We start from the raw sequence: 12,325 nt of genomic DNA, 5'->3' as shown, positions 1-12,325 counted from the left end.
TCACTAACTCAGACAGTGGAGCACCCCTCAGAGCACTTCGCCTCGGAAAGTTTTGGGCACTTCCACCGAGCGGGCGCGGAGTTAACGCGGCCTGACTCCGGTACCCGCATCAGCGCTTGCAAAGGGGGCGAGGTCGCGGGGTGCCTCTTGGGAGTCTGGCCTGCTGGCGGGGACTCGGGTCCTCCTCCGCGCGCCTCAGGTGCCCCCAACCCTGGGTGAGGCGAGGGACCCCCTCCCTGGCTCCCTGTCCTGAGGGTCCGCGCGCGGAGGCACAGGCCCCGCCCAGCCCCCTCGGTGCCGGCCAATGGCACGCGGGCGGCCTGCTCCGTGGGGGGAGAAGGGAGGGCCCGGGGCTCGCGCCCGCGCGGGCGGTCTGAGGGCTCTGCGCGAGCCAAGCATTAAGCCGCGAGCCGTGGAGCGGGCAGGTTAGGGAGACGAGAGTGAGCGCGCGCCCGCCCGCCTCCTGCTTCCATCCAGTGCCTGCACGCACGCGACGACTGACGCCCCCTCCCAGCAGCGCATCGCCCCCCTCTGGGATACAGCCGGGGACCTGCTGCTCCCTGCAGAAGGCAGAGCTGCAGGAGGGTCCGGCGCTGTGTGAGGTGTCTGCTGCAGTAGCGCAGCCCGTGGATTTTACTTTTGCTGCCGGCGCGCAGAGGAGGGGCTCTGGAGCGCGCCCTGCCGTCATCTGCAAGGTGGGCACCCCGTTCTGCACAGAGGAGCCCCGCTTTGAAGTGTGACTGCGCCCCTCAGAGGGGAGAAGAGCCGCAGACAGCCCTAGAAGCTGCACTGTGCCTGCCTGGGGTCTCAGGCGGGAGGACCCCACTGTGGGAGAACCCACTCCGCCCCTCCAGTGCCGCGGGCATGCAGGTAGGGCGCTTGTCTGTACCGTTGTAATCCCATCACCCCCGCCCGGGGAAGAAACACACAGAACCTAATCCCACATGTTGTTTTCTCTCGTAGTGGGTACAGGCGATAAGGGCACAATGCTTCCCAAACAACCCCAGCCCCGGGGCTCCAGCGCCCTTCTTACACCCCTTCTTCTGTCAAACATTTCTTTTGAAGCTGTCGGACTCTTCTCTAACTCCCTCTCTCGCCCTCCCGGTTCCTAGAAAGCCGTGGACCCCTCCCCCTGCCTGTGTGTGTGCATGAGGTCTTCCACGGTTCCCCTGGCTTCCATCCACTCCATGCCAGTCTGCAATGTCCCCAACTAACTGCTTCTCCTTCTAAAAGGGAATTTTGTTGTAAAAGTCAAATACAATCCAATGTCGACGAGGCCAGCACTCGCACAGGGGGGGTTCAAGCGAGGGGCGCCGCTGTGGCGCTCTTTGTTGAAGGTGCGTGAAGTGAAGGTGCGTGTTACTACCGGAGCACCTTCCCTGTGTCTCCGTTACATGCGGGGAAAAGTTGTAGCGAGATTTGGTAAGGACGAACCAACCCCACGATTAAACGTGTATGACAAGGCGGACGCGGGACATTTACCACCATCTTAAGCGCCTCCCGCGAAATTAACAGGTGGATAAAGCGCAGAAAACGTGTATGATCTATTGTTTTGGCGTGACCCATACATAGAAGTTAAAAACGTCTTGTTAAGGAAGCTGCGAGATTAATATAAAAACAGTTTTTGTTTGCAGTAAACAGTAGCAGAACATATCTTATTTTAAATGTCACTGCGTTGAATAGGTGCGAACATGTGATATTTGCCTGGCAGCCCGGTAAACTTAAGGAAAGGTTAATTGACCATTGTATGTATGATTGCAGTCTGTGTAATAAGTAACCGGCTAGTTGGCAGAACATGTTTTATTCATCATACTGCCATATCAAATTCCACCTCCCATTAAGTACCCCCTCCTTTTTTGTTGCATTATTCTTCAGTGTTGCTAGAATCATCATGTCACATTTAGGATCTATTCTGCCCCATTCCCGTACATTTTGCAGAAAGAAGTTTTAGGGTGAGATCTCTCCAGAGTCCCAGACAGTGCGAGAGAGACATGCTTCTCCTGCAGGCTGGGAACTGTGGCGTTACACCATGCCTTGCAAACTTGAGCTTGTGCTGCGTTTCTGCACCAGACAGCCCGGCACCGCACATGGAGCTGATCTTCCCTGCTTCGTCCTTACCCCCTCGCCGCTCTTCGCCTTGTCCCTGCAGAATGCCGCGGCTAGTACTGTGCACCCACGGGCAGGCCCCCGCCTCACCTAAAGTAGTTTACCGCGGCACTGAAAGGGGACTTGTTAATTTCTCTTTAAAGGGGCCACAGAAGAAAAATACCCTACTTCTTTCTTACACAGAGTTTGAACCTTGGGGAATCCCACAGATCCCTTGGTATATGATGCCTAGTTGGTTTTGAGCCCTCATTCACTTGCTGGCCCCTTTAAGTATGTTTTCGGCCTGGCTTCTTAGAACATTATACAAACGACTGTTGGCTCTTACCAGAGGACAATAACTCTCTCGCCTAATGCACTTGGCTTTTTGGTTTATCATGCCGCCTATTATATGTTTTGCATGCATGCCTGACTATTTTGTACCCCAAAAGTATACTTAATCATATCACATTAAATTTCTTGTGTTCTAGATATACCGAGAACAGAACGCAAACATTGATACTATCTTATATTTTCACTTCAGGAGGTTTTTAATTTAAAATGTAATCCAGACCTATTTGGCTTTGCCAGTTCTTCTTTGTGCATTGCAGTTTATGTAGCTCTTAATCCGGGAGTGGGGTGGAGGTCAAGGGTTCTGGCTGTTTCCCAAGCACTCAGTTGAGGGAAGCAGGGCATAGGAAGATGATACATTTTGTAACATTTGCTCAGGATTACAGAATTTGAACAAATGGGGTAACTGGGATTTAGACTCGTTTACTTATTTCCCAGTTGGCAGAGTAGCTATTCTTCTATCGGTGTGTGCAGATTTCTCAGACTAGGAGAGGGCTATTGTTGGGTCAAGGGGTTCATTTTGCTTTTAAGACTTTATACAACTAACTATCAGCTATGCTGTGCGCAACGATTTGGTTTATGGTCAGTGGTTGAAGCCACACGTGTGGTAAAAATGATTCCTAGTTTGCTGCACGAAATGCATGGTAAATAAGTCAATATAACAATAAGGACACGAAGTGGGTACTAGGGGCGTGCAGACTGCAGCACCCCTCCCTCGTGGGATTCTTTTGGGTCTGAGAAAATATAACTCGATTTTGCTCAAGCTGAAAGTTTACATGTTTGACTAATATTATAGCCGCATTATGCCAAGCGCGAGATACGACTTTGTGTAAGGTAACCGCTTTAAAGAGAAGGATGGGTAGGGTATCTGTGATTGCAAAACGACTCGGCATTATGTACTGTACACACCCAGTTGGTTTCTGCTGCGGGGCTCATGTGTTAAGTGCTGGTATAAAAATAAAGCTGTCCCGGCAGAGCACCGGTTTTTGTTTCCCCATGTTGGGCCTCTGTGGTTCCTTGGGTAGAATGGCACAGGTCCAGCCTCCTGGTGGGTAGTGCCAGCAGAAAACGCATGCTCTGGGATGGATCGTGATGAGAGGTCAGAAATGGCTGTGGTCTGAGGCTCTGGCAGGCCTCGTTCCGGAAAATGAAAAGGAGACCTGAGATGTTATACATGCCTACATCTAGGGGTGAATGGGCACACTTTTTAATGTTTTCAGCTTAATTATTCATTTTATTTTGTTAAATCGCTCGTCGACGGCAACTGTTCTGTGTTTATTTTTGTTCACTGGTTACCAATTGAAGTCTGTCCTCGTGCAGGCGGCAGGAAAAGTTAAACACTTACAGCTGTAGCATCCCAGAGGTGAGCTGCTAGGCCTGGCCTAAGGGCAGTGGCGCAGAAGGTGCATGCACTCTAGCTGGATAGAAACCCATAAATACTTTTCATTGCTATTGCACGTGATTTAACACTGTTTGACACAATTGGTGTCAATTCGTCCAAGGAGTTCCAGGTAAGGTGGGTCGTTGTCCTGTATTTTGTATGTGTTTTGAAGAGAGGCTGAGCAAAGGTTGCATTAATCATTAAATAAGGACCTTTTGATGGCTAACTCTTTAAAACATTTCGGGGCGGGGGGGGTGGGGGAGTGATGAGGGCCATTATCTCGCTTTTCACAACATAGTTGTGCTTTGCTGAACTTGTACACCATAAAAAGAAATCTCTGATCATGTGTTTCTCATAATTCATTGTGAATATCTCTCAAAACTCCCATCTCTCATGTCTCAAGTGTCTCACGACTGGCTTTTTTTTTTTAGATAGCTGCCCAAATACGCTTTTTCCTCTAAATTTGTACACTGGCTTAGCTTGCAATCAACGGAGAGTGAGTGAAGGACAAGCTAAGAAAAAGGTGAAAAAAACGCACCTCCTGTCAAGGTTCCAACAAGAATCCTGAAAAAGATAATAAACGTTGAGCAAAAAAATATATATACCTACGTAAAAAGCTAAGCTATATTGAATAGAATATGCAAAGATTTATTATTAATCATAAATACCTGCTATATGAACAAGCACTCTAAAGTCAAAACATGGAAAACTCTCTCTCTGCCATCATTCATACTCAAGTATACCACACTCCTCCATCAATAAAAAATAAGTAAAAAAGACAAATTACTTAGTTAGTACATAGGTCAACAAATATTTCATAAGAGGAGGCACTATAGTCCATCATATAATTTGTGTATGGAACAGATTGAATATAGCTCAATGTCCACCAATGACAAAGGTGCATCTCCAATTCAAAGTGTTCTAGAAGGGTTCACTTGGGTCCTCCTTATATTGTCCTTTGCTATGTAGATTGTAGACATCTTGAACTTCAAAGTCACAGTCCAGGAAATTCCAAGCTCCTCCTAATGAATAAGCGTGCCGACATACGTTTCGGTGTAAAGTGGCCAATAGGTCACACACCTTTCTCAGGGCACAGATATATTATCCAACGCTTATAAAATATACAGAAAGAGAGGTTCCATCCATAAAGTCCGTCTCTACTAATGTCCATCCATCTAATAACTATCACGTAGAGCAACGCACAGCACATCGTCTGTATCCATTGCATTGTGTGTGTATAAAATACATCAGGCTCGGTCCTACGCATATCAGATGTATTAGGAATCGCACCCCTAATCAGGACGACCACCTCTCATGTGTGCAGAAATCTGATGAGCCCTTCAACGCAATATGGTCCATCATCTCTCTAGACCGCTAACTACCCAGACAAAAAAAAAGACTCCTATTTATGGTAACCTGTTAACTGCATTACCAATATTGGTCTTTGGCGTGTGTCTTAGCATTATGTGTTGTGAAGGGACCTGGGAGAAGAAATAACGGATTTAATTGGAATTATCCAGTTTGGTATAAAACGGAAAATGCTTCTAGAATGTATGTGGTGTTTGGGTTCCACAAATGCACATGTAGTGTATAGACAACTCATACAAATGCAAATGTAGTGTATAGACAATACCCCTCCCCTTAGGATGGACAGCGATCGCGCTGATGAACGCTGTGGTTGCTGATCACCAACGCAGCCTTGTTTTGATTGCACTCCCTGATTCTTTGTACCACTCCCTACACCTCCTGTCTCTTTAGGTCACATTTGCTAGTTTTTTTTCACCCCGTTTTATCCCTTTGCTATTGTTTTTACATCTTTGTCTTTCTTTATCCATTTGCCGCCTTTCTCTCTATGGGTTAAAGTCTGATGATGAAAAACAAGGTCCGCTACCCAAAAAGGAGCGCTTGTGTTCACCACCTGCAGTCACAAGCACAAATTAAGCACAGGGTGAGGTCTCCAGTGAGACAAACTCGGTTCTGTGGAGGTAAATGATCTTCAAAGCTACACCCTTTATTTAGTAAGTCCATCATTTCATTGATGAAAGGCTAATGAATCCCAGAGGACAAAGAATCTGAAACACTGTTAATCTCTTGTAACAATGGTCGATTACATGGAAGGCTTCACAGCATAAATGATGGGGGCCAAACTGGATAGTCATGTACAGCATCCGTGGATTGCCATCTCACCATGGTAGACAAAGTGGGAGGAGAAAGCTGTCAAACACCAGTTGCTTACCATACGCTCTGGACTAGCTTTTCAAATGTGCAAACTTCGAAGACACTGTTTTATTTGTTGTGCAGTCGATTTCTGCGTTAAGTCTGTTTTGTTCTGTGCACTGGGTTAACATCACTTTGAGAAGTTTTGTCACACGAGGCAGCAACTTCAAGAATTGTGTACTTTAATGCTATGTCAGACCGATGAGTGAGCCCCCCAATAATCAATATTGTAAGAACTTGCAAATGTAGAAATGAGGAAGTGGACACACCTGATATTTCATTCAGTACAAAAAATACTATCTTGCAGCCCTTGGCCTTTTTTTGCAGGGTGATTGAGATCGACAGCTGTCTAAATGGTCAACCTGTTTTTGTAGGGGACAAGGAATCGCTTCTCAGAAATTGGCTGCACACTGACGTACAGCGACACAAGGAAGACTGCTGTGCAAGATCCCCTAATAGCCCTCTGCAAGAAACAGCGGCTCCCTGACAAATTAGAAAGTGCAGAAATTCACTCACTCGTTGACTGACTTACTCACTCTCACTCGCTCTAAAAGTTGTGGCCCGATAATGGATTTCATTAAGGGATGTCTAGGAGTAGCTACTGCTACAAATGGCTCGGTATTTGGAACCACCTTGGAGCTTTTAAAGGCAGAAGCAGAATAATAGCTCTATTCTCTTTTCACTTTTCGTCATTTACCTGGTCCCTAGCCGTTTAAGGTCTAACGATAGGAGAAAGGGTCAGTCCTGTGAGGTCATCCTGAGACAAAGGGTGCATAATGTCACTTCCTCTCGCCCTGGAAGTTTGTGATTTCACTTCAGTGGGTCAGGCCTCTAATCACCTATGAGTAATAATTAGCAGATGTTATATTTTTCTCAACTGGGTAAGCTGATCCTGGGCAGTGACGTGGACTCGTCACTTTCTTCATGTGGCCTCTGAGGTTGTAAATAGCACAGTCAGAACCGTGAACCCGGGAGGCACCTGCACACATCCCAGTGGAGGGACCTGTTGGACCTCGGAATCCTGGTTCTTGCTCCTGTTCTGGGTCAGACATCTTGCCAACCATCTGCCTTGTTGTTACTGAGTGTAACCATCTGGAACCGGATACCCAAAGGGCTTTTTGACCCTCTGACCATTTCCTGATCTGCCAGGTCAGGAAACAATTTGACAGCCACAAAGGTCGTCAACATGGCTTGTTCCGCTGGGAAGTTCTTCCAGTCTCAAGAAAGTAAAGAGGTTGAAAAACTTTCCGAGAATTCTCAGCGTTTCACATCATTTGATAAATGGACCCCGATTGCCTTTGACTTCATTAAGGCAGCTCATGGGCTGAGCTATTAAATATACTTTCCTCTCACTGGACGACACCAAGGTGAACTTCCGATAGAGCTGTAGACGTGGAAGGATATGTAAAATACACATTTTCATAGCTTCTTTTTCATCAGGTCACGCACTCCAAAGAACTTAGTTGGCAAAAGGCAGTGCGCTAATATTTCGTTTATCACAAAACGTGGCTAATGTTAATAACGAGCATTAGTAAAGCTAACCGTTTTGGGTTTAATGCGCTAACATGCAGCATAAGCACATCAAAGCCAGACAAGAAACGAAAGGCGAGCAGTATGGGAGTCTCCCTAGTTGTAAGGCCGTCACTCGAGCAGTTTAAAGCAAGCTCTAGAGAGGAGATGGAAGGGCGCGTCCAGTGGCATTAGGTGAGAGATACAAATATTCCACTGGGCTCAGATAGGGCGTGATTGATAGTCTTACATCAGTCCCTGAAAGTGGCTGGTTGGAGGAAGCCAGTGGTTGAAAGGAGCGGGCCTGAGGGCCATTGTATAAAGCAAGAGGTAGGTCTGTTCGACAGCTGTGCAGTCAAAACCCAGACCTAATAAAACGAACAGCCTGTTAGTGATTTCAGGGATGCTTGAGTCCATCGAAGTGGGCTATGAGACCTCCATCCACAGCAATGTGACGGAGTCCACCTTCTTGTGGAGGAGCAGTGTACGGACTGATAACTTCAAGCAGCTACGAACGAGCCGGTGAGGACGCGAGTGCTGCTCACTGGCCCTTACCCAAGGCACTACTTTCTTCTGTTAAGAAATCTAAATAGGGCGTCAGTAGATTATACTTAACATGTATGCGTCATGTTGGATGCTTCTGTATCCATGGAGTTTGTGCAATTATATTTATAAATAAATGTTGCATTTATTTTCCAAAAGTGCCTAATACAGGGTTGGCCTACTAGGACAACATTTGAACTCCAGTAGAAGAGGATCTCGAGATGCTGGGAGATAAAATGACTTGCCCGAAGCTACACAGTTTGGTAAAGCAAAAGGCAGGATTGGAACCCAGGTCACCTGGTCCTACAAAACGAATACAGCATGACCATCACTTATCATTTCCTTCTGATAGATAGACTCCAAATTGTGTATTCCTTCTGCTATCAAGTCAGCTATAGTAGCCAAAAATTTCATGAATATTTGGAGGGATTCTGGATTCACTTACCGTGTTAGCTTGCTCGTGTGTTTGTTTGAGCATCAGCAGTCATCTTGATTTCAGGATGGATTATAATATCTTGACCTTATTTGTATTCTCTGCCCCTTCTTATCAGGTGTTCGATATAACAGACCACTGAAACGTCCATATATAGTATTTATCAAAATCCAGGTCACTTTTTTTTTGTAGTTTTCCTGATAGAAAAACAAAATTAGTAGTGGTGAGCTCTTCTATGTGCTTATCGTTGAATTTTCCCGTTTGGAGCATGTCTGCAATTCTCTCCTTTAGCATAATGCATTTCATCATGCTCCATGACTAACCAAAGCAGTACTTACCAAAACCAGGCATTCGTGGGCTGAGACACTGAATAATGATTCCCTTTGTTCTGGGGATCAGCTCGGAAGCCCAAGACTATATTAGGAAAGACCCAATTATACTGGCTGTGATCTTTTGGAGAATTACGCCCATTTTAATTGCAGAAGATGTCTTTTTACTGTCTTGGATCCATTGCTGTAGTACCCACTTAATTTTTCCTGGGCATGCATGATCATTGATATGACTTCGTTCAGTCCCCACGACTGGACGGTTTGATTTTCTTAAGCTGCGTTAGCTGATAGTCATTAACCTGAACGAAGAGTCTGATTCCTTGAGTCCAACCACTGTTCGTCACAACATGTGCTAGAAGTACCAAGCGGCACTGGAAGACCCGTGTTTTATTTCAACACTCACTGTTCTTCCTTTGTGTCCTCCCGCATTCCGCGGTCCACCCTTAAACACTTTCTAAATTGTGGCGAAGGGTACTTTGGAGGAGTCCAGTGTATAGAGCTATACACTGACTGTCCAGACCTTGCAGGCTTAGATTTTGTAACACAAGAATAATAGGTGAACACAGACTGGGGTAGCCTTGATACATATTTTTTTTATATTGCGCTTTCTGGCCCCATTTTGCAGTTTTGTTACTGTCAAGGTATCCGGAATGGTTTTTTGATATGACGTCATATCTCTTTGTCATACAACCTCTCAAAGCAAGCTTTCTCAAATTGTTTGTGTTAAAACAGCAATGCCTCCCTCGCTTGATTTTATCACAAGAGGTACGCCTCTAGTTTCTTCGAACAGCCATCTTATGTCATTTAAATTCTATTTAGAGAACACTTTTTATTTTTTTAATTTTTTTTTTATTTCCTTATTTGAAGTTCGTTCTGTGGAGTAATAGAGGTGAGTGGCTTTGTTTAGCAAGTGTTGTTTCTGTATTCTGCATAGTGTAGAGGAAATCTGCTAAACCAGCTACAACAATAAACCTGAAGGAATAATGATCTTCAGGTGTAGATCACTATAGATAGAGATAATTACAACATAGTATGCCGAAGACTAACAATGACACATAATTGAACAGGACGGCTGAACCTGGATTTAGAATAACAAATGAGAATATTCTGTCACAAAAATATAATTTTATTTAATGATTTTACAAAATGCTAAAATACATGGAGGACATAAAACTAGATATAAAAAAATGAGAAACTGGGTATCTAAGTCAGACATGCCACACTCATACTAGACTAAAGACAAATGGGATGAAGAATACAAAGAAAAAACTACACAAAATATACTAAGATTTACATAATAACACAAAGAAGCTTAGAGAGGCAAAAATAACAAATCAATGAAAAGAAAAACGAAACTAATCAAAGGGAATGCAAAAACAATTTATGTTCTGATACAAACACAATCTGTAATTGGAAAAGGACGGTGATGAAGTTGTTCTGTCAGAGGTACAGTGGGGACAGAAGGCCTACGCGTGTTTCGGTGCTCCTCAGTTGTAAAGGTCACCTTCATCAGGGCAGTTCCCAATGTTACAATCCAATGATAATCTAATCTTAGCAGCCGAGCATCCTGGTCATTTTTATGATAAGTTCTGGATATACATGGATGGTGTAGTCATGATATCTGTTATATCAGTCTATACAATACGACTGACATAAAGCTGTTACATTCTCACGATAAAGCGTAAAGATGCCTTTTGTTGTCAATATGGGTAAACATACTGAGATTCAATTAGATGGAACAGACTTGCAGGTTCCGTTCTATGATATTTAAAGTATCCTCAAACTCGAGTTGGGTCCAATAGCAATTCCAAGGTATAGGTTTATAATGGGGAAGCTGCGTGCAGGGCGGCTTAGCATTCGCTAGTCTGTATTCTGCATAGCATGCAGGCAATCGTGGCATGCATTTTACCGTATTGACAAGATGGAGGAACAAGAGCTTGCAGAAGAGTAGGAAATTCTGTTTGGAGCACGTGCAGTGGTGCTGCTGTCTGGGTATAGACTGGTTCCTTTTAGTACAAACATACTTCAAAGCCCCTTTTTCCTGGAATAAAATGCTTCAGTGGGTGACACTCCTCGAACTGAGCGAAACTTTGTCCAGCGGTGCATGCTAACTCATTGACTGTACTTTGAGTGCTCTTGAACAGAGACTCTCACGAGCAGAGGGGAGCCACAATGTGCACGAGCATCGATGGCCATAAACAGAATAGCATAAATGGGCTTGGGGGGGAGCATGCTAGAAGAAGAAGCAAGAGCACCGATGAGTACGAGCAGATTTGGGCACAGAGTTGACCATAGTATCAGAGACCGTGGACAGGGAGTAGTGTAGATGGACAGAAGAGCAGCATAGGTGGATGAGCCCAAAAGAGCATATTTTGGTGGGACCAGGGAAGAACATAAAAGTTTTGCATGAACCGAAGTGATAATGAAAGATGTCTCTATCAGAAGTGCAAGGTATCACGGTACATTTATTAGAATAATGCTTCTGAAATTCAGTACATGTGTTTGAGGCTCATCTTTTTTTTAAATGAGAGCAACACCTCTATTATAGTATAGTATAGTAGTTCATAGTCAAGAGGCCTATATCTTCTGATTGACACTTAGGTGGAAGCCATCTCTTGTGCTGTGCAGGCTCAGTCGGATGGCTCTCTCTGTGCTCTGCCTTGAAGATGGCTCGATTCAGCAGGTAGGTTCTCATATCTGAGCATCTAAACACTTGGTGGCTCCAGGGACCGCCACCATAGAGCCCTTTTCCTGGGCAGACTTACATTTGGGTCAGCTACTTTCAATTTCTTTCATACTTTCCCTTAATCTGCCTAAGCGTGCATACTACAGTTTGTAGTCCTAATAATGCACGTTTGTTAAAATGTTTGAGTATCCCAGTTAAAACTGCCTAAAGGCAGTACATGTCTTGAGGTCTCCAAAGACCACGGCGCAGGAAGAATTTCAATTGGGGTAGTGCATTTCAGTCACCGGTGCAGTCAAGTCATTCTGGCTCTTTTTTTCCTGAATAAGTTGACATTGTTTCTTTGAAGAGATTCTTTTTATATGATGTATTATTTAAATTGCGTCACTCGTTTGGGGATTTTTTTTGGAGGGGGCGTTGAAGATGTTTAGGAAAAGAATGACCATTTTCTTTTAGTTGATCGGGCATTGGGTAACTTAAAATAAATGAGTGAACACTAATATTAAATGGAGAGAAGTGCTATCGCAAGTCTGACCCAAGATTGGCTGCGCTTCACGATAACTGGCATTAAACACCCCTTTCATGCATCCTGCCCACTTGTGAAACAGCCAGTACCTTTGCAACCACTTAGCCTAGACACCTTATAACTGGGAACCTTTTCTGCTCCATCCCAAGGTCGTTTGGTTATTGTGTGTTAAGCAAATGTGCTCTTTGCAGTATGGTGGATGCCTGAAAATGGCGGTGGTGTGCCTGCCAGCACAGCAACTCTGCTTCGCCATCTCCGCAGCCTCATTTCT

The 12,325-nt window shown here is 44.9% G+C and overlaps 1 protein-coding gene across 2 annotated transcripts in view; it reads left to right on the top strand.

Annotated features, from left to right (window-relative positions):
* Positions 1 to 378: 378 nt before the first annotated feature.
* Positions 379 to 12,325, top strand: part of WNT5B (Wnt family member 5B) — a 241,384-nt gene continuing 229,437 nt past the window's right edge. Inside the window, exon 1 of one of the 2 annotated variants that reach the window (XM_069228102.1) lies at positions 379 to 695. Coding sequence is in view for 1 of the 2 variants with exons in the window: in XM_069228098.1 (XP_069084199.1) it covers positions 865 to 870 (6 nt within the window). In the remaining variant the exon portion in view is untranslated. The other variant, XM_069228098.1, reaches the window with a different exon arrangement.

Source organism: Pleurodeles waltl, chromosome 4_1, assembly GCF_031143425.1.
Source record: "Pleurodeles waltl isolate 20211129_DDA chromosome 4_1, aPleWal1.hap1.20221129, whole genome shotgun sequence".
Classification (NCBI taxonomy): domain Eukaryota; kingdom Metazoa; phylum Chordata; class Amphibia; order Caudata; family Salamandridae; genus Pleurodeles; species Pleurodeles waltl.
Note: the sequence above shows the minus strand (reverse complement) of the source record. Positions and strands in the feature narration are given on the sequence as shown.